This window comes from Podarcis liolepis (genome assembly GCF_965112155.1).
Source record: "Podarcis liolepis genome assembly, chromosome: 13".
Lineage (NCBI taxonomy): Eukaryota > Metazoa > Chordata > Lepidosauria > Squamata > Lacertidae > Podarcis > Podarcis liolepis.
This window is the reverse complement of record NC_139573.1, coordinates 39,772,374-39,794,341: the sequence shown is the minus strand read 5'-3', so window position 1 is coordinate 39,794,341 and position 21,968 is coordinate 39,772,374. Positions and strand designations below refer to the sequence as shown.

The window sequence follows — 21,968 nt, the reverse complement described above, 5'->3', positions numbered from 1 at the left end:
GAATGCTTTGAGCCGGGTTGAGGATATGACAAAGCAATTAAGCTCATGGCATAGTATGATGATAAATATTTATTCAAGCCTATTGAAAGCTCTTAGAATGGCCTGCAGCAGACACAACTGCTAAGCTGCTACTGTCTCCGTTGACGTTTGTGCCACATGGGAAAACTATGCAGCTAAATTGCTCCATTCACAAGAGTTGCCGGCTTTTTTCTCCGGCACGGCCTCTGTGTCTTCAAGGCCTGACTGAAGCTTTGCCTGGCATGCATTGAAAAGAAAAGTTTTGCCTGCTGAATAGCTGAATGTCCTACAGCTATTCTGAGGCGTAGGAGCCCTGCCCAAAGAAAAAAGAGCTGGCCAACCTGCCAGCACTCTTTATTGCTTCTTCTTCTCAGGCTGAGCAACCACACTCCTGATTTAGCAAGGGCACAGTTGCCCTGACCTTACACCTTCATCAGAGCAGTAGTGAAACTTCTTAAAGAGCTTTTATAACCTACAATAGTTCAGGATAAAGGGAACAAATCTAGAATCTAGTTGCAGAACGCAAGCAAAGATTGGGCACAACCGACACACTTTTCTTAGAAAAAAGGTTACGGCACCTACTGCCATCTTTATTGCAACTGCACACAATACACTGGGTTGTATGCAGCCAGGATTCCAAGATGGCAGCAGGCGCAGACAAAATGGCTGCCGCTGTTGCGTAAAATCTGTCAGGAATTCTAACATCATCTCCCTTGCTCTGCCGTCCCTCTGTTATAAAATGGAGGCGCAGGGGTGGGGGTAAAGAATAGGGAAATATCAAAACCGAAAGAAAGCCGATGGTCTCGCCACCCTGTTCCTCCTTAACACTAAATCCTTGCAGTTAATTTAGTCAGAGACAAATCAGAACAAACCACCCCTCACTTCAATGGAAGGGTGTTAATGTGCATGTCTCACAAGCCGTTTTTTTAAAATAGTAAAACTGGCTCTACTCGTTTCTAAAGTTGGGGATCTTGTAGCCCCCATGCTATTGAGAAGCTTTCACCCACACCACGTGCCCACGATGGTGTTTGCTTCCCAGAATGAGGATCAACCAAGGGGGAAAAAATGGCAATAGACTATGCAGAGCTAGTCATCTCTCTCTTGGATGGTAACAACCACAGCAGTTAGGGGAGCTATTACAGCTCACTGCGTTTTTCAGCGTGGCTACAACTCCCTAAAGAAAAGTATATGGTAAGGCCCAGCCCTATGTTTCAGATTTAAGGTATTTTGCAAGCCCTGAATAATCCCATTCCAGAGGTTTTGGGACTAAAGGATTAGAGTAAAAGACAAAACAAAAACAAAAAACAAAAAGGAGAAGCAATGGGGAATGTTTGCAGGAGGAAATGTGTTAAGTGTTGGAAGAGTTAACTCTCATATAAGACCCAGAAATGGTCAAGCCTTTCTGGAAACCCACAATTGCCTAAAAAAACCCACTGACATGCCACACACAACACTGAACAAGGTTGTGGGGCTGTAATCTTTTCAGGCTGCAGATGGAGGACGATGTTTTTGAATTCTCCCCCCTGTAAATTCACTGGGGAGAGCTTTACTACATGCAGGGACATTTTTTATTTGTTCTTTAGTGTGGGGGAGTATTAAAAAAAAAAAAGCATTTCCCCATCTTCCCTCAAGAGGTATTGCAGTCCAGAATTTTTCCACCTCATTTATCTCCACCAAGGCATAGGGCAAATAAAACACAACTGGCTGCAGTGAGTAAAAATGAAGATACAGGACTGCTTGGAAGGGTACAGGCAGGAAGGATGAGTTTGTTTAATGTTCAGGTTGAAGTAGATGGTATGTTTGTATTCACTGGTGGCTCTGTAAGAGTTTACTGTAAAAAGTCAGCTGGTATGGTATGTGGTTTGCAGAGCAGTTTTCCGAGCAAAACAAGGGCATTTTTCTTACCCACTTTATATCTGAAGTTGTCAACAGGTCTGCCCTCCTCTTGGACCTTTTAACAGGAGCTTGTCTGCAAAAAACCCCCACAGCTGAGCATTTTCACAACCTGAAGAGAAAACCATCATCACCTGCTATTGTCTGCCGCTGATCAAGCCAATGTTGAAACGCACAGATGCAAGGGGAAGCCGAAAAGTGGGCAACCCCTTGCATGCTTTGACTAGCAAGGCAGGTGATGGAAGGTTGCTCCCATCCCACCCTCCTTGCACTTAAATCTCCAGTTTCTATCTCAGCCTAATCTTCTGAAGTGGGGCTTGTGGAACAAAAGTGGGCATCATCTATGAATTCAGAATCCTCAGACTCAAGAGACTGGAAACCCAGGTAGCACTTAAAAGAAACCCTGTAATGTGCGTGATTGTGTAAGAGAACAAGACTGCAAGTAGGGGTTATGTGCACTGCACATTTTTTGGTGGGGGTCAGGAAGGGAGAAGTGGAGCTTGGAATAAACGGTATTTGCTGTGCTTATGTTATGCTCCTTCCAAGATTTGCAGCTGAAGGAACTTGGGATTTTATTGATGTACGCAAGATGTCAAATCGGGGAGAAGGAGGCAAGCAGGACTAGTACAGTGGACGCTCGGGTTGCGAATGTGATCCGTGAGGGAAGCACATTCGCAACCCGCAGCGTTCACAACCTGCAGGGCCACATGTGTGCACGCGCGGGTTGTGATTCAGCGCTTCTGCGCATGCGCCGAAACCCGGAAGTAACCCATTCCGGTACTTCCAGGGTTCGGCACGATGCGCAACCCGAAGCATCTGTAACCCGAGGTATGACTGTATAGGGAAAGAGAGCAGTCCTTATTCCCTACCCTTTTGGCTGCAGGGAGCCCAGACTGACTCATCTTGAAATTTCCGAGTCTGTCCTTTTAACATCTAGCAGTTGCTAAGCCGCCTTAAAAAATACCAGTACCAGTTGCTGCAGAAATCCAGCAGGTATTTCTGAGTGTGTCGCTACCCTCTGGTCCTGCCTGCTTGCTTTCTGTAGGCATCTTGTGAGAGCAGGATTCTGGGACTCGATGGGCCACTGGCCTGGGTTTCTTATGTAGGCACAGACTTTCCTGGCATAAACAAGCAGCAATGAGGGAAAGCTACACCTATTAAGAGTCTGCCATCACAACCTGGTCACAGAGGCGGCCAGCCAGCAGTCCCTTGGCCTAATCTCGTGTAGTCCTTGAACTGATTTCAGAAGCCCTCAGGGGGCAACACAGGCAGCTCAGGACTACAAGAAGAATGAGCAGTCCTTTCCTCAGCAGCCTGCTGGGTGAGGAGGGAGGCGGAGAGAGAAGCAGGGCCAGAAAAAGGAGGAAAGAGGGACAGAAAGGAAAGGATGTGGCAGAAAGAATGGTTAAAGCGGTGCACCCTTTTGGCCACACCCACTCCTGTCTTCTGCCCCGCCCACTGCCATTGCATGGTCTGATTACATCAGAAGCAAGGCATCCCTTGACGGATTAAGAGGCTGCCCACGCACCCGCCATTCAAAGAATATTGGAGCAGATAGGTAACCTTATCTCCACGTTTCCGCTCCACTCCTTTCTAGTTTTGCCCCGAAAGAAAAACTTAATAGCTCATTCTTGGAAATACACTTAAGTAATGCATTTGTTTGGTTCCCGTCACACGTTTCGGGATTCCTTAATATAGAATTCAGCTTCCTCGATTTGGCAAGAGAACACACAAAAATCCAATGGGGGGGGCAGGGTGTTGTGCCTGGAAGCAGCAGAAGGCCTGAGTCGATGGGACGGCTCCTGCTCACGACAATTTTGTTGCAGATGGGATGCCTGAGGAAATAGAAGGGATTCAGTAAATGGTGTGGTGTGTGGTGGTTGTCTGGAAAGGCAATCGTTGCAAGCGCTAACTCCCTGATTTTGGTATGTCGAAACAGGATCTCAGTTAAATAGTTCTCAAAAAAAGGGGAGAGGGGAAAAAAGAGCAAAGGTACAAAATGTGGAACAAAATAGGTTTGCGTCTGTAGGTTCAGTCTCTTTAACTCAGGAAAGGGAGTTAGTGAGCTTCTGGCCCCGCAAAGTAGGGGAAGAGGCACCAAACTGGAGTGCTTTTTTAAAAACAACAACAACGAAGCCCAATCCCAGAGTCCTTTCTCTTTTAAAGTTCCTCGTGTTTAACTTGATCCTCGTCTGATTTCAGCTTCAGTTCCTCTGCTGTGATCTTCCCATCCTTATTCCGGTCTTGGTTTTGGAACATGTCATTGACCACTTTTTCCGGGTCAGGGCCTGGCATGAGACGACCTTTGCCTTCAGAGATCTGAGCTTTGATGAACTCTGAGAACTGCAGAGGGCGGGGGAGAGAGAAAGCAGGGAAAAGGATAAGCCATTTCCACTGGGAAGGGTGTGTGTGGCATATGCATTCAACAACATGGGAAACAGCATTTCAAGAGATCCAGCTCCTATGTCTGGCTTCCTTTATATCAGTCTCTTAACTTTCCTTTGCCTACTGCTTGCCATTTTTCAAGGCTGAACAAGATGCCAGACTGATGGGGGAAAAATGAATTGCTAAAGGTGCATTAACTTGAGTGGCTCTAGATGACAACGCAAGAGACGGGATGCTTTTAATGTTTGATGTATTATAGTATTTTAATATTCTTTTGGAAGCTGCCCAGAGTGGCTGGGAAAGCCCAGCCAGATGGGCGGGGTATAAATAATAAATTATTATTATTATTATTATTATTATTATTATTATTATTATTATTATTATTATTATTATTATAATATAAGACAACTGGAAAATGGCTGCAGCGTTCACAGGCTGTGCCCTCTGCAGCAAGACGAAGGAAAACCAGGTCCTTAATTGTGTTGGGAGTTTCCATGAGTATAAAAGGCTCTCTACTGCAAAAGTTACATGGGAACACGAAGGACCCACCAGATGATGGGGCTTAAATGCATGACCCTACAACCCTTTTCTACCCAAGTTGCTCCCTCACGTCTGTAACACCTTAAAAGGGCCCACATCTCACTGCAAGTTATAACCAAAATATTTATCATCTGCTACACATAGCTGTAGCAACCCAATGCTTCCTCCTCCTCTTGCTTCCTCTAGCAACCCAATAATGTACAGATCGTTTTTGGGTGTGTGATGTAACATTGCATTTTTGATTTCACCATCACTGCAGAAGGGAAAGGACTTCTATAGATGATTTGTTAATTGTTTTATATGATTTAAGCTGTATTTGTGATGTTCTGTTATGTTTTATTATGTTATTGTTATTTATTGTTTGTAAGCCACTTTGAGGTTCATATGAATGAAAAGCAACATAGAAATACAAAAAATCAAATCAAAACAAACAAATAGTCACTGGGAAGTAGGGCTACAGTGTTAAATCAATTGGTCAGTTAGTTTTTAAAAAAATAAAATTAAAAAAGCTTTTCAGCTGAATGATACGGTGCTCCTGGTTAACCAGCCAACCAATTTTCTAAAAAGAAAAATATTTTCAATGCAATGCTTATACAAACTGTAAATGGTGAGCACCATCATATAGGCAGGGATGTCTCTTCCAAGGCAGTGCCTCCAAGACAACACACATGTGCATCTTCTTAAAATAAAAAGTTTGCTCTTTGCTCCAAGCTATTGTTTTTACCCATATACAAATGGAATACATTTTTCCCTATTAATTTACTAAAACCCAAACAACTAACTATAGGGTAGATGCTCTTACTCTGGTGGAACGAACAGTTAGTACAAATGGATCCAGCTGTGGATCCTGTCACCCCCCCCGCCCCCAGTTCAGATTCTTCAGTACCAGCTGCACCCCTTCTAATACAGAATGCAAAATCTCACCTCCTCAGGTGGGACTTCACCATCCTTGTTGAGATCCATGGCTTCAAACAGGTTTTCTGGTAGGTCGCTGTGCCAGACAAACAGGTATCCTTCTGGAACTCCTGGCTCCCGGTGTAGCAGCTCTAACTCAAAGTAGAGAACGGCACTGCCAGGTACACCCCGGGCTGAAAATGCAAGGTGCACATATCAACAGGGCAAGGTCATCCACAGAGGCACTGGCTAGGCAGCAGTGACCCGGAGTCAAAGCTAGGAGAAACCTATTGACAGGAAGTGACCTCGCTTCTTGAGAGGAAGTGGTATCAGAGGGTTTAGCTACTATTTCTCCTCCTCCTCACTGTTTAATGCCATCACAAGGCCATATAAGGAGCCATATTGCCACTGCCTACTGGCTATAACATTATTACAGTGGTGCCTCGCAAGATGAAAAGAATCCGTTCTGTGATTCTCTTCGTCTAGCGGTTTTTTTGTCTTGCGAAGCAAGCCCATTGACGGATTAGCGGTTTAGCGCTATTAGCGGCTTATCGGATCAGCTGATAAGCGGCTTAGAAAAAGGGGGGGGGGGAGGAAAAAAACCCCGCAGGAACTCGCAAGACATTTTCGTCTTGCGAAGCAAGCCCATAGGAGATTCGTTTTGCGAAGCACCTCCAAAACGGAAAACTCTTTCGTCTAGCGAGTTTTCCGTCTTGCGAGGCATTCGTCTTGCGGGTACCACTGTACTCCTAAATTATAATCATGAATTCAATTCATATAGCCTAGTTTCTCACAAGAACGTCTATAAAACCTGGACCTCAAAAATATTTTTGTCCTGAAGCACAGCTCCTGTGATAAACCGACAATGCCCATGTCAAGTTTGAACTACTCTTTCTTAGCATTTGGGCTCTGTAAATATTGGCTACTAATCATGCCTAGTGATGAATAGCAAAAAAGTTTCTATGTTCTGTGCTAAAAAATAATTGTAAAACTCTACAAAAGGCGATGCAAATTATGCTAAGTTGCGTGCTGCCTCGCGTCATTTATTTTCCTGCTAGTCATAGGGAAGACCACTCCGTCCTACTCTGGCTTCTGAGATTTTACCAGGCAATGCATGCACAGACTTCCAACTGTATTTCTGCAGCCTTAGGAGCTAGAAAGTTACTTTAGGGAAAAAGAAAAAAATAAAATTAAAAAAAGAAGGGACTGTCCGGTTGCTAAACCCTGAGTACAGTATCCATTTCTTCTGCCGGCCCTGTGATGTGGACTCTGAGAACAGATGCCGGAGGCATTGCCCACAACCTTACCTCCACTTTCGCCATGACCCAAATGGGGAGGAACGATGACGGAACGTTTTTCCCCCACGCACATGTTGAGCAGGCCATTGTTCAGGCCTTCAATTATCTTGTTGGTCCCCAGTGTGGCTTCTTGAGGGCTTTCATAGTCATGGCTGTCAAGCAGGAAAACAGGGAGACCATTGGAATCCTTGGAAATATTTTCTGCAGGAATCTCAGAAGTGTGTCTGGGGACCTCTTCCCCAGAATTCTGCTCTTAAGAAAATCATACACACACACACACACAATGGTACCTCGGGTTACATGCGCTTCAGGTTACAAATGCTTCAGGTTACACACCCCGCTAACCTAGAATAATGCTTTAGGTTAAGAATTTTGCTTCAGGATAAGAACAGAAATCGTGCTCCGGCGGCAGTGCGAGGCCCCATTAGCTAAAGTGGTGCTTCAGGTTAAGAACGGACCTCTGGAACGAATTAAGTACTTAACCCGAAGTACCACTGTGTGGATATGTGTGTATATATATATATATATATATATATATATATATATGCAGGTTTTGGTGTCTTCGGGTGTCTTCCCGTGTAAGAGACACCCGAAGACACCAAAACCTGCATTCCTGTACCCGTGAAAATCTACGAAAGCAAATATATATATATATATACACACACACACACACACACACACACACACACACACACATATGCGCACTGATTGGCATATATATTTATTTTGCATAATTTACTTTGCTACTCCCAGTGATGGAAAGGGGGAAAAGAGCCGTGGAAGATGCAGGAAATGTGCTTTCAGGTTTCAGTGAATTCTGATCCTCCCTGCTCTCACGGCAGACAGCCAAGGAAGTAGACAAGGAAGCTCTTACAGAGTCTTTATTCAATACTGACAGAGAGAGGCCTCTGTACGCTGCCTCTTAGGTCAATGGCGTTGCTGAGCTCCTCCCCACTCCCTTCCCCTTACGCTGGTTGCCAGGGGCTAATTGTCTCTGAGCCTTTTGCTCTTCCACTTTCAATGCACGCCGGGTTCTGGGAGATGGGGGGTCGGAAATGCTCTCCAGTGATAACGTGTCAGCTGGCTGCTCTGGCCCTGTCTTCCCCTTCTCTTCTCCCAACACCTCCCAACTCTTCTGTTCACCTGTCTCTGAGCTGTGACCTTCCTCAAACCACTGCTGGAAGCCACATGACCTGGAAGCTGTACGCCGGCTCCCTCAGCCAATAAGCGAGATGAGCACTGCAACCCCAAAGTCGGCCACGACTGGACCTAATGGTCAGGGGTCCCTTTACCTTTTCAACTCTGTGAGGCACTGACTTAGCCCCAAGGTCACCCAGTGAGCTTCATGGCTGAGTGGGGATTTGAACTCGGGTCTCTCAGGTCCTAGTCTGACACTTGTAACCATTATACCACACTGAGAAGCAACAGTGAAATGGCCCAGGTGAGTGCTGCTGCCCCATCAGGCCGTCCACTACTTCCCTTTAGGTTACTCTGTGATAAGGCAATGTAGGTATTTGTTGACATTTAAATTCCTGCATTGCAGGGGGTTGGGAGCAGATGATCCTTGAGGTCCCACCCAACTCTACAATTCTATGAGATAAGAAGAAGAAGAGGAGTTTGGATTTGATATCCCGCCTTTCACTCCCTTTAAGGAGTCTCAAAGCGGCTAACATTCTCCTTTCCCTTCCTCCCCCACAACAAACACTCTGTGAGGTGAGTGGGGCTGAGAGACTTCAGAGAAGTGTGACTAGCCCAAGGTCACCCAGCAGCTGCATGTGGAGGAGCGGGGAATCGAACCCGGTTCACCAGATTACGAGACTACCGCTCTTAACCACTACACCACACTGGCTCTAAACTTTAAGCAAAAGACTCACGAGGAGAAGAGTTTGGTGCCATCCAGGAGGGAGCAGTTGTAATGGTAGCGGACAAAGTCCCTGTCTTGGGTGGTGACGTTGCAGTCCGCAGGCCGGTGGATAGTCTGTATTTCCACAGGGTCTGCGGGATTGTGGAAATCGATGACATGGACGTCGAAGATGAGCACAGCCGAGCCGGGGATCTTGTTCCCTAGAGGACAAGAAGGACAGAGACTGGGGTTTTTTTGGGTGTAAAGAGTGAGGATGCATACACACAAAAGTCCTCCAAGGGTCACAGCTGATTCAAGGCAATTTTCAACCTCTAGTTGCAGAACCCAGAGTATGTCTCTGGGATCCCTTGCCAATGTCCCGGCATACATTCGGGGGCCATTATTTCCATTTCTTTATGTTTCATTGTTTGGCCCAGTGTTTTCAGCCTTTACACCTTCTGGGTAAAGGTAAAGGTAAAGGGACCCCTGACCATTAGGTCCAGTCGTGACCGACTCTGGGGTTGCGGCGCCCATCTTGCTCTATAGGCCGAGGGAGCCGGTGTACAGCTTCCGGGCCATGTGGCCAGCATGACTAAGCCGCTTCTGGCGAACCAGAGCAGTGCACGGAAATGCCGTTTACCCTCCCGCCGGAGCGGTACCTATTTATCTACTTGCACTTTGACGTGCTTTCGAACTGCTAGGTTGGCAGGAGCAGGGAACGAGCAACGGGAGCTCACCCTGTCATGGGATTCAAACCGCCGACCTTCTGATCGGCAATTCCAGGCTCTGTGGTTTAACCCACAGTGCCACCCACGTCCCAACACCTTCTGGGAGCCCTCCCCAAATCAACCTTTGTTTTCTTTGCATACGAAAGCCAAAGCAACATTGGTGGATTTGTGTGGCCACTCAAACCCAGCAGAGATTTCAAAGCTGGGGGGGTTGGTTTGTAGATAAAAGCCTTCAAAGGGTTCCGCTGAGGGGCTCCCCACACACCTCAACCTGTTCGCTCTACTTACCTGCCCCAGTTTCTCCATAGGCCAAGTGGGGTGGGATAATGACTCTTCTCCTTTCACCAATACAGACTCCTTGAAGCCCCTGGTCCATTCCTGGAATAATGTAGCCTTTCCCAATGTAAGTGTCGTAGGTGTGGTTTCGTGAATAACTGGAATTGGAGAGAGAGAATCCGTGGGGAAGAAGTGTCTTACAAACTGACGTTACAGCAAAGCCTCAAGTTTTCCCCTCCAGCTTTCTTAAACTGTGGCTGAGCCCATCCAGAGACAGACCGAAAGAGCAGGGCGAGACATGAGCTCTGTGGCTCCGATAGGCTGGAAAGTGAGAATAGGTCATCTTCCCACTCCAGCAAAAAATTATTGGGCAAGGGTCAGGCCACTGGTAGCCTAAGTAATGGAAGGACTTCCAGGTCTTGCTGCTCAGCCTGCACTTTGAGCTGGCTCTGTTTACACTCCCCCCCATATATATTTTAATAATTTTTATTGGAATAACCCCCCCAATACACAATCCACCCTCATTAAACGTGAACATAACATACAGTGAGCATAACATACAACAATACAAACAACGAAATAAAAGACTTCCTTTATCCTGTATCTGGCCTCCTTATTTACTTCTTATAAACTCTGTCCTTTATGAATAATTATTAAAAATTTTCTAATTATAACTTAAATATCCACAAAGTCTCATGGAGACATTAATTGAAACAAGTCCAGGTATGTATTTTAGGGCACTGTTTTGTGAAGTATTCTCTGCATTTCCCCCATGCTTTTTAAAACTCTTGTCTAGTGTGATCTCTAATTGCCTCTGTTAATCTAGACTCTCACAGTTTGTCTTGCCATTCCTTTTTTGTTAGCACAGTTTCTTTTTTCCAGTTTTTAGCAATTAGGATCCTTGCCGCTCCTGTGGCATAGAGGAGTATTTTCTGATCTTCTCTTGCTATACCTGTGTCCATTATCCCTAGTAGAAAAGCTTCTGTATTTTTCATAAAGTTATACTTAAATATTTTTTTAAGCTCGTCATATACTGTGTTCCAGAAGCTTTTGATTTTTTCACAGGTCCACCAAGCATGTATAAGTGTCCCCTCTGCACACTTCCTCTATATTTTGATCCTCTTCTCACCTTCCCCTGTCCTGTTCTGCCTTTGATAGACTCCTTCTAGGCTAGGGATATAAAGGGCGTTGTGTTCTGTTCTGCCTTGCATCTGTCGCACGCCTCACCTGGGATAGCTCAGTCGGTAGAGAATGAAACTCTTAATCTCAGGGTTGTGGGTTCAAGCCCCACATTAGGCAAAAGATTCATGCATTGCAGGGGGTTGGACTAGATGACCCTCGTGGTCCCTTCCAACTCTACAATTCTATGATTTCTGTTCCACTGCAATTAAAGTTCCATGAAAACGACATTATTCAGCTCGCTGTCCACTGTGGCCAAATATAACAATGCAATTAACAATGTAATTAACCACATTATTATTGCATAATTTCAAGAGGGAGGAGGAGATAATAAATAACATAATGAAAAGAAATGATTATAGAAAATTGGAGACTGGGGAATGGCAGCTGTGAATACTGATCATAATCACCTGCCTGATTTCTGTTTCTGTTTGCAGATGGCTATGCAAATCGACTCAATTTCAGGTAGAGCTTCCCATTTTGACGGAATTTCCCAACAACCCTATTCTAGAAAAAACTGAACTTCTGGTTACGTTAACCTAGCCCTACAAAGAATACTGAGGAATGACAGCTTGGTGGAGAAGGGAAGAGAAGATGGCAGTGCTTTCTTATCAATGACAGCTGCATTTCAGTCCCCGTTACCTGGAATCAAAGAGGGTTCCGTCCATCAAGGTGCCATTATAATGGTACCGCACAAAATCTCCGGTCACAGCCTTGCGCTTGCAAGACGCTGGCACTTCCAAGTGCTCCAGGGAGATGCCATCTTTTGGGTTGTGCAGGTCCACCAGGAGAACATCAAACACCAGGGAGGCTTGAGGGGGGATGACAGTGCCTGAGAAAAGGACAGGAGGACCAACTCAGCTCAGGTGGCCACAGGGACCCAGGTCACGGGGAGGAACACTTTAAACCACCCCATTTTTTAGAGGGGACGCCAGCTAATCTGCTTTTGAAATACCATTCCTTTCTTCAAGAGAACCGTACGGCAAAGTGTGCTAAGGTTGCATTTTCTGCCATTTGTGATAAATCCACAATTAAATGTAGCTGACTTCAGCCCATAAAAGTTGTGGCTTTGAGGCTTTTAGTTCTGGGGTCCCCAACACGGTGCCAGTGAACGTCATGGCACCCTCAGACACCCCTCTCTGTGGCCACCACAGCCCCCTACCAGTACATTCTTTTTTATATTTGTATTGTTTTGTTTGGCTTTGTGAAGAAGAGTTTGGATTTGATATCCCGCTTTATCACTACCTGAAGGAGTCTCAAAGTGGCTAACAATCTCCTTTTCCCTTCCTCCCCCACAACAAACACTCTGTGAGGTGAGTGAGACTTCAGAGAAGTGTGACTAACCCAAGGTCACCCAGCAGCTGCATGTGGAGGAGCGGGGAAGCAAAGGAGCCCAGCCTTAAACGTTACTGCATAGCTTCTTTGCAGACGCCATGTTTTTAAAGACATCTCTGTGTGTGGATGCTTTAGCTGAGATCCCTGCATTGCAGGGAGTTGGACTAGATGACCCTCGGGGGTCCCTTACAACTCTACAATTCTACGAATTCTTGTCCCTCATCACCAAGTGTATGTACAGGAGCCCCTTGTACGTATGCAAAAACATACATACATTCTTATGTAAGCGGGACCCTTGAGATCTGCTAGCAGGTACCATCCAATTTCTCCCCTCCAAAAGATATTTATTTCTAAATACAATAAAGTCTTATTGTCTTTTTTTTTTTTGAAAGAAGCAAAGAAAGAATTTATTTGTGGATTTCTTTGACACAGAATCTGAGGTGATTTCTTGCAAACTTTCAGAATAATAATATTTAAATTTAAATAATATAATAAATTTAAATTCTTCTGCAGATATGCAATAATAATAATATAATAATTTATTATTTATACCCCGCCTTTCTGCCTGGGTTTCCCCAGCCACTCTGTGCTGCTCCCAACAGAATATTAAAAATGCGATAAAATAAAACACATTAAAAACTTCCCTAAACAGGGCTTCCTTCAGATGTCTTCTAAAAGTCAGATAGTTGTTTATTTCGTTGACATCTGGTGGGAGGGCGTTCCACAGGGCGGGCACCACTACCGAGAAGGCCCTCTGCCTGGTTCCCTGCAACCTCACTTCTCGCAGTGAGGGAACTGCCAGAAGGCCCTCGGAGCTGGACCTCAGTGTCTGGGCTGAATGATGTGGGTGGAGATGCTCCTTCAGGTATACTGGGCCACGGCCATTTAGGGCTTTAAAGGTCAGCACCAACACTTTGAATTGTGCTCGGAAATGTACTGAATGAATTCTGTTCACCTTATGGTTCAGATTCACAATTTCTTGACCACCTTACCGTAGCCTTTCTCTCCGTAGGCCAGGAACGGGGGGATCACTATTTGTCGTTTCTCTCCAGCACACATGCCTAGCAGGCCCTCGTCCATCCCTTTGATCAGCCAACCTGAACCCACGTAGGTGTCATAAGTACTGTCTTTTCCATAGCTGGGAGACAGGTGAGGATGGAGAAAGGGAAAGAGACATCAGGCAAGGAAGCGGTTCGGCAAAAAGAACGCCACCTTTGCAGCACAGCACTGGTCAAAAACTGCCACGCACTAAAATGTAAAAAAACAAAAAGGTAAAGGACCCCTGCGAGGTTAAAACCAGTCAAAGGTGGCTATGGGGTTGCGGCGCTCATCTCGCATTCAGGCCGAGGGAGTTGGCATTTGTTCACAGACAGCTTTCGGGGTCATGTGGCCAGCATAACTAAACCGCTTCTGGCGCAACGGAAAACTGTGATGGAAATCAGAGCGCACAGAAACGCCATTTACCTTCCTGCCACAGCGGTACCTATTTATCTACTTGCACCAGTGTGCTTTCGAACTGCTAGGTTGGCAGGAGCTGGGACAGAGCAACAGGAGCTCACCACCATCACACAGATTCAAACTGCCAACCTTCTGATCAGCAAGCCCAAGAGGCTCAGTGGTTTAGACCACAGCGCCACCAGCTCATCTTACTCTTATTCTACATCAGGCTTCCTCAAACCTGGCCCTCTAGATGTTTTGAGACTACAATTCCCATCATCCCTAGCTAGGGATCATGGGAGTTGTAGGCCAAAAACATCTGGAGGGCCAAGTTTGAGGAAGCCTGTTCTACATCGTTCTTAATCACTACATTTAATTGCAATTAACACCACTACCAAAGATCCAGCATCTTTGACCAGATAGCTGCTCTACCTATTATACAGAATGAGAGTCAACTTAAAAACAGAATGATAATGCATCTTTGAATCCTGTGGCTGGAATTCTCCTTCTGTTTTTTAAACCAGCATCAGCCTTGGAAGGGTAGGGGTCAATCCAGTTCGGGACTGTAGCCAAGGGACTGCTATAATTGCAACTGCAATGGCAATGGTTATTATTTTGCTGTCTTTCACTCTCTGTACCAAACCTCTGAGCCAAAACACGCCATCTCCCCTTCAGCACATCCTACCTGGAGTCGAAGGGGGTGCCGTCGAGAAGTGTGCCGTTGTAGTGGTAGCGCACAAAGTCAGAGTTCTCCACTGTGCGGTTGCAGCGCTGCGGCTTGGAGACGGTGGTGATCTGCAGCTTGTCTTCTTTGTTCCAAATGTCAAGCAGGATGACATCGAAGTAGAGGGTGGTGTCCGGGGGGATCAGGCCAGCTATGGGGTTGAAAATGAGGAACGACCATGGAGACTGAAACGATAATTCTCAGGGGGACTGGGAGGCCACCACAACCACTGCCCCTTCCCCAATGGCACCAGTCCATTCAATACAGTGGTACCTCGGGTTACATATGCTTCAGGTTACATACGATTCAGGTTACAGACTCCGCTAACCCAGAAATAGTACCTCGGGTTAAGAACTTTGCTTTAGAATGAGAACAGAAATCGTGCGGCGGCAGTGGGAGGCCCCTTTAGCTAAAGGGGTACCTCAGGTTAAGAACAGTTTCAGGTTAAGAACGGACCTCCAGAACAAATTAAGTACGTAACCCGAGGTACCACTGTATTACTATTTATCTATTTCTATACTGCCATCCATCTGTGTGGAACTTTACCGAGTACAGGAAATGTATAAAAGGGAGGAGAAAAGAGTGGTGGACGGGGAAGCCATGTAAAGCGAAACGGGTGGAACCGGAAATGACAAGAAGTAGGGAAGCTCAAGCGTGTTTGGAGATGGGAAACAACTTCTCGGTATAGAAACCTGCTCTTATTATATTAGGGCCTTCCAAAACCCCAAAATGTATTTTATATAATTGACTTTTTATTTCTATTCTTTGTATATCGTATTGTTGTTTTATTTTGATGGCCAATGGCTGATGCAAATAAAGAAGAAGAAGAGTTTGGATCTGATATCCTGCTTTATCACTACCCGAAGGAGTCTCAAAGTGGCTAACATTCTCCTTTCCCTTCCTCCCCCACAACAAACACTCTGTGAGGTGAGCGAGGCTGAGAGACTTCAGAGAAGTATGACTAGCCCAAGGTCACCCAGCAGCTGCATGTGGAGGAGCGGAGACGCGAACCTGGTTCCCCAGATTGCAAGACTACAGCTCTTAACCACTACACCATGCAAGATTCATTCATTCATTCTCAGGGCCTTGCAATGCTGTACAGTGCTATCCTTGCTATGGGTAGCTCAGTTGGGTAGAGCGTGGTGCTGACAATGCCAAGGTTGCAGGTTCGATCCCCGTAAGCGACAGCTGCTTATTCCTGCATTGCAGGGGCTTGAACTAGACGATCCTCAGGGTCCCTTTGAACTCTTATGATTCTCTTACCCCCATGCTAGGATCTAGTTGATCAGATCACCGTGCACACTCCCTGGCATTTTTGTGTTTTTTTAATGTGTCCTTAAAGGCACAGATATGCAGCTAACATATTGTCAGGCTCAGGCCACGCCTGTCAACCTTGGACTCTTGCCACTCACCCACGCCGATGCTGCCGTAGCCAAGATGAGGGGGCACAATGAGATGCCTTCTCTCGTTCACACACATCCCCTGCAGGCCTCTGTCCATGCCGGTGATGAGCCGCCCCACGCCTGCCACGCCGGCCACTGTGGCACCCCGATCATAGCTGGAAGGGGAAGAAGGCATTGATGGAAGGGATGAGCAGAAACAAAAAAAAAAAAAATGGAGCAAAGAGAACTCTAAAATTGACGGTTAACAGAAAACATGATGTGTGGTCATGGCCACTGGCTTAGATTGCTTTAAAGGGGACAGGACCGATTCACAGAGGATGAGATGATCAATGTCTATTAGCTATGGCTACAGGCAAGCTCCAGGTTCTCAGGAGGCATATGTGCGAATGCCATTTGCTGGGGAGCAACACCACATAAAGGTACGGTAAAAGGTAAAGGATCCCTGGATGGTTAAGTCCAGTCAAAGGCAACTATGGGGTTGTGGTGCTCATCTCGCTTTCAGGCCGAGGGAGCTGGTGTTTGTCCACAGATAGCTTTCCCGGTCATGTGGCCAGCAGGATTAAACTGCTTCTGGCGCAACGGAACACCGTGACGGAAACCAGAGCGCACGGAAACGCTGTTTACCTTCCCGCCACAGAGGTACCTGTTTATCTACTTGCACTGGTGTGCTTTTGAACTGCTAGGTTGGCAGGAGCTGGAACAAAGCAACAGGAGCTCACTCCGTCGCGGGGAATCGAACCACCGACCTTCTGATCGGCAAGCCGATCAGATTTAGACCACAGTGCCACCCACATCCCCTGGAACACCAGGTGAGGGCTGTGGCTCTCATATCCTGGCTACAGGCTTCTCCCATCTGTGTGGTTGGCTGGCAACTGTGAGGAAACAGGATGTTGGACTAGCTAGGCCAGCCTTGGCCAACTATCAGATGTTTGTGGCACTACAATTCCCATCAGGCCCAGCAACAATTCTGGCCAATTCAGAGGCAAAGGAAGTTTGTGTGGCGTGGTGGAAGCGGAAACACGTCTCCCTGAGTTCACTTTGGGGCCTGGCCTGTCCGTTCCCTCCTCAGAGCGGACCTCGTGGAAAACTATTTGAGTACCAGAGCTTAAGGCTGAAAAGCAGCATTGTACTATCAAAACCCCCACAAACTCTTCCTGTAACTGTTGTGGGAGCAAAAAGGAAAAGAAATCTTGCTGGCTTCAAGATGCGCTTGGATACATTTATGAAAACTATTTTAGGACCAATTCAATTATTTACCCAAATTGCACCGCAGCAGCAGAAACCACCTTTTTAAACAAAACTATGCCCTGAAGCAAGGAATGTGGGTGTATGCCCGTTTTAGTAAGGCAGAGATTCTGCAAAGTTTTGCTGGGAGGAAAAAACCCCAAAACCTCCCAAACTATTCCTGCTAGCAGGGAGAGGAGCAAATGAAACCCGATCTCCAACTTCCTTTCAGTCAGAAAAGGAGGAACAGAATAGCCTGATCCTGCACTCTGAATTCGCCAAGAGGATCAGCCCGCATGTCATGATATGGGGGAGGAAAGGCAGTTACAAGACCAAGTTTTCTTCCAGATCTCTAGAAAACTAGATCCAGGCATTTTATAGGACTGCTGCTTTCAGTGTGTGCATTTTGGACGGGAAAAGGAGTCGCCGTCCTAAGTTGCAAAATCCAGCCTTTTAAAATGCATAAGCAGCTGCAGCCTCATGCGGATGACACGTCTACAGCTGAAACGGCAGATCCCATCATGGACGCCATCTCCTCCCACAGCCTATAGCAGCTCACTGCCTGCCCCCTTCCTTCCGACACACCGCTATCTTGCTTCGTAGCTCAACCTGCCTGTGTGGGCAGTGAAGTTTGATGCTCGAGACACGATTTCAAGATGCCTTAATAGTTTTGTTATGGTTCACTCTAATATACCTTAGGATGTGCCAGCTAAATTACACATAAGATTCAGCGATGCTGAACCGAGGGATAATGTAATAGCAAAGGACAGGGGTTGCGGCACCCATTCTCAGTCAAACAATTTGACGCAAGGGAACTACCAGGAAAGTGAGTGAGTGTTCTTTATTTATTAAGAGAGTTCGGACGCATCACAGGTTTAACTAAAAGTTCCACATCTTTATTTTTTTCAGTTTTAAAATGAAGCCTGCAGAAGTTCAGATCTAAAACATCCTTACGTGAAAACGTCCTACTCTAGATGTGTTCCCTTCTCCCTCTTAAAATTTATTTTATCAATTCTGTCCTTATTTGAATTTCGCTTTACTATATCGTGTAGAATGTTGGGCTGCAATTTGGTTTGATCCGGCAAAGGAATTCTTACACAGATGACTTTAACTTTCCTTTCCTTTGACGCCCCCCCCAAATGCACCCTCAAATTCTGCTCCAGAGGGTTGGGAGAAGATTTTGGGGACATGGGGGGGGGGGGGGAGAAGAGAAGAGAAGGGAAGTCCGATTGCCTGAATGGGAATCCATGCATGCAACACTGGCTACAATTCTATGTTCAGAAATTCCAAATAGTGCACCGCGGTACTATGCTTGCAACCACAGAAAATGAGTCCGTCCTTTAAAAAACAACCACCAGCCATTCAGCAATGATAATCTTTCCTTCTCTCTCTCTCTCTCCTTTGATACCCATTTACCTGGGGGAAAGTCCCACTGAACTCTATGGGACTTATTTCCAAGGATTGCACGGATGGAGAAGGGAGTGTCAAGGAGAGGTGCAAACTGAAGGTTTATTATCCTTTGATGTGATCTGATTTTATCATCTGTGGACTTGAGGAATGTGGGCTGCTCTGAGTTTTCACAGGAGCAGCCTACAGCAAAAACAGGCCAGACCTAATAGAACGACGTCCATTTTGTCTTATTTCAAACACTTCGCCCTCCTCAAAACACTCCTTGCACCTCCTTACCCCCCCCCCACAATAATTGTTGTTTTTTAACAAGTTCCTGGGACTAAATCTCATTGTGTGGTCAGATTCCACAATGATATAACCTAAATTTAGCCGATGGGAAGAAATTATCTAAAGTATGTTTGCTAAGGCAAGGGTTTGTGGCCTGATTTGCTCCCGCTTTCTCAGAGATTTTAAATGTCCCTTTGCTGAATATCCAGCATTTCTGAATGGAAATCTCTAATTCTGATAAAAAGAAAAACATGTCAACAGTATTCTATTCAGTTCCCCCCAAAACAAACAAACCTCTTTCCAATGCTCTAGTCACAGAGTCATGACCCATATGTACTTTTAAATATATGCTTTTAATTAAATTATTTTAATTTGAAGCATTACATGCATTTCGTGTCCATCCTCACCCTTGCTTTGCTCCTCACCAGCGCCCCCACAAAATTTATTGCACCCCTGCCCATGTTTCTTCCAGGGTGGACCCCTTCTTTTTTCCAGACCTGGCTCTTTGCAAAGTCCACCCTGCACCCTTCTAGCCAGAAGCTGGCTTGGCAGCTGCAAACCGCTGTGCAAAAGCATCTGAAGTTATGTGAGGGATCAGCGGCTCCATATTTCTCTTTCCCCTGAGGCCCCAAAGAGGCAGAAGATAGAAGGCACATACCTCCAGAGGTATGCAATTCCTCTTGCAAGTGAGAGAGAGGGAAGGAAGGTTTCTCGTTGCTGGTGGGCTGTTGTTGTTTTATTTTTTAAAAGGAAGGGCTGTTTTTCTACGGTTGCATGCATGGCTATTTCAAAAGCGCAAAGATGAAACATTAAAACTTGGGTCTAAGGGCAGGGACAGTGTTAGAAACTGAAATATGAAATCTAGGCACAATGGTAGGTTATGGACGCAACAACAGAATGTCTAGGCACACTTTTTGATAACAAGAATACAAAGCTGAAAATGAATGAACTGCAGCTAAAATATTATGTTCCTTTTTCACATGGTCTAGTCCTTCCCCTCCCCACCCCCTTAATATTCTTAAGAGGGTCTCTTCTCCAGTCCTCAGAGAATAGCTGGAAGTAGGGGAGGCGGAAAGATGTCCTCTTTTCCTTCCACTCTGCAGTTTTAATCTGAAATCTTGCACCCAGAACTCAGAAACCGCTTTTGCTCATGAAATAATTCCCTGTCGAAAAATGCGCCTAGAACAATGGGAGTTTCGAACACGGGGGCGTGGGAGATATTTTGCCACTCCTTAATTCCCATTTGCCAGGGACTGCAGGTGAGCCACCACTAGTCACCCTAACCCTTTGTCTCGGGATCAAAGGACACAGTCCTGCCCTGGAAGGGCGCTGCTGCGCATTTCTCAGCGAGGGAAACGAGAAGGGGGGAAAGTACCTGGAGTCGAACTTGGTGCCGTCCTGAAAAGTGCCATTGTAATGGTACCGGACGAAGTCGCCCATCTGGACTTCTCGCAGGCAGACTTTGGGGATGTAGTATCTGTCGATGACGACGTCCTCCAACGGGCCGGGGTCTCCCAAGCCGCGGACCCCGAGCAGGCTCAGCGCCAAGACGAGGCACAGCAAGCTCATGGTGATGATCTTCGACGGTGCGCCCTCGGGCAGGAAAAGGAAGGCTCGGCAGCTGCGCCTGGCGCTGGAAGCAGCCGAAGGGGGAGCGGACGGGGGGTGAGTGGGAGGGAGAGAAGAGCAGAGGAGGCGCTTTCCTAAAAAAAGAAGAAGAAAAAAACCCGAAACGGAGGCCTGGAGGATTGCAAGCCAGCCGCTCCGATTTCTGTAGACGTGTAAAAAAGCGGCCTGCGGTTGGCTTGCAAAAACGGGGTCGTGGCGGGATCCGATCGCTCTCAGCAGGCAGGGATTGCTTTGCAACCGATTTGGGAATGTGCGCGTGTCCCCGCCCCCCCCTTGCGTTTAGGCTTTTGCAGCAAAAACTATTTCAAAGCGTGTCCGGGCAGCCAGAAAAGCCCTGAGAAGAGAGGGCTTGCTTTTAAAAAGTTTTTTGTTTTGTTTTTTGCTTCGCCAGGTCCTAGTGCTTGTTGGCTACCCGACTGGAGAGTCAGAGAAAAGTCATGCTTACGTGGTCCCCGAGGGTGCGGTGGGGCAGGAACTGAGCTTTACTGTACAACATCCCATGGGGAACCCTCCCGGGACCGTTTTTGGGTTGTTGTGTTTTTTTTTGCACAAAACTTAACTTCTGGAATGCGTTGCCTCAGTATGAACTGATGGCTTTGAAAGGGGTTTAAATAACTTTTTTTTTTTAAAAAAGATATTTATTAAAAGTTTTTAAGATATAACAGGAAAAAAGAAAAATAAACATACAAAATAAAAAACAGTTAAAAACACACATTAATTTTCAATAACATAACTTCCATACACTTATTTCCTCGGACCTCCTCATACCTCCCTTCTTTGTATTCCAGTTCGATTTGTAAGTTCAGCAAATCCTTACCATAAAACTTTTACCCATTTGTGAAACCTCTTTTTTTTCATATCTCTTAAAGCATTACAGCTGGAAACCGCTTAGTTTCTATCCAACATCCTTCTAACGGGGTTTAAATAACTTTTTAGTGGATATTGGGCATGAAAGCTAAATGGACAGACTGTACGTGTTCAGAGAACCAGCATATCAGATGCTGTTAGAAACAGTCTGGAGGTGTGGATCTTTATATAGACTTCATAGTTGCTTGGCCTGGTTTTTATTTTTTATTTTTTCCAGAGTTACTGCATTTCTCAAACCTATAATCTGAAAAGTGCCACGGACTGGATTTGGGCGCATTTTTGCCTAATGATATGCCCGTGCAAATAAACTTATGTGAGCTAGAACAGACATTTGATTTTAAATCGGCTCCCTTTTTATCTGTTATAAACCGTTTTAACAAAGCTGTATAAGCGGGGGGGGGGGGGGAGCGACTCCAAGCTGCTTTCTAAAGCTTTCTCAACTACATTGTGCATTCTTGATTTTTAGATGTTTGTTTTGTTGCTCCTCACTGTGCCTTACAAATACCCTAAAGCAAACCCACATCCCAAAATAAACAGTCCAAAATAAAACCAACACGACGACACTCCAATCCAGCAAGTCATCCTCAGCTATGACCCCGGCATTCATAAACATAGACA

At 45.9% G+C, this 21,968-nt stretch overlaps 1 protein-coding gene across 1 annotated transcript; it reads right to left on the bottom strand.

Moving 5' to 3' along the window:
* Positions 1-1,764: 1,764 nt before the first annotated feature.
* Positions 1,765-20,924, bottom strand: FKBP10 (FKBP prolyl isomerase 10). Its single transcript, XM_083469880.1, has 10 exons — positions 20,230-20,924; positions 15,963-16,108; positions 14,512-14,701; positions 13,382-13,527; positions 11,697-11,886; positions 9,888-10,033; positions 8,903-9,092; positions 7,038-7,180; positions 5,761-5,924; positions 1,765-4,254 (listed from the first exon to the last, which is right to left on the bottom strand). Exons 1-10 carry the CDS (start codon positions 20,421-20,423, stop codon positions 4,072-4,074), a joined length of 1,692 nt encoding a protein of 563 aa, XP_083326006.1. The 5' UTR covers positions 20,424-20,924; the 3' UTR covers positions 1,765-4,071.
* Positions 20,925-21,968: the final 1,044 nt, after the last annotated feature.

What these genes read in the sequence shown, in the direction of transcription:
- FKBP10 (XM_083469880.1), bottom strand. Translation starts at nt 20,423, where the DNA reads ATGAGCTTGCTGTGCCTCGTCTTGGCGCTGAGCCTGCTCGGGGTCCGC. An exon ending in GGCACCCCCTTCGACTCCAG is followed by an intron (nt 13,528 to 14,511) that starts GTAGGATGTGCT and finishes CCTGTCTCCCAG; the next exon opens with CTATGGAAAAGACAGTACTT. An exon ending in GTGAAGTCCCACCTGAGGAG is followed by an intron (nt 4,255 to 5,760) that starts GTGAGATTTTGC and finishes CGCCCTCTGCAG; the next exon opens with TTCTCAGAGTTCATCAAAGC.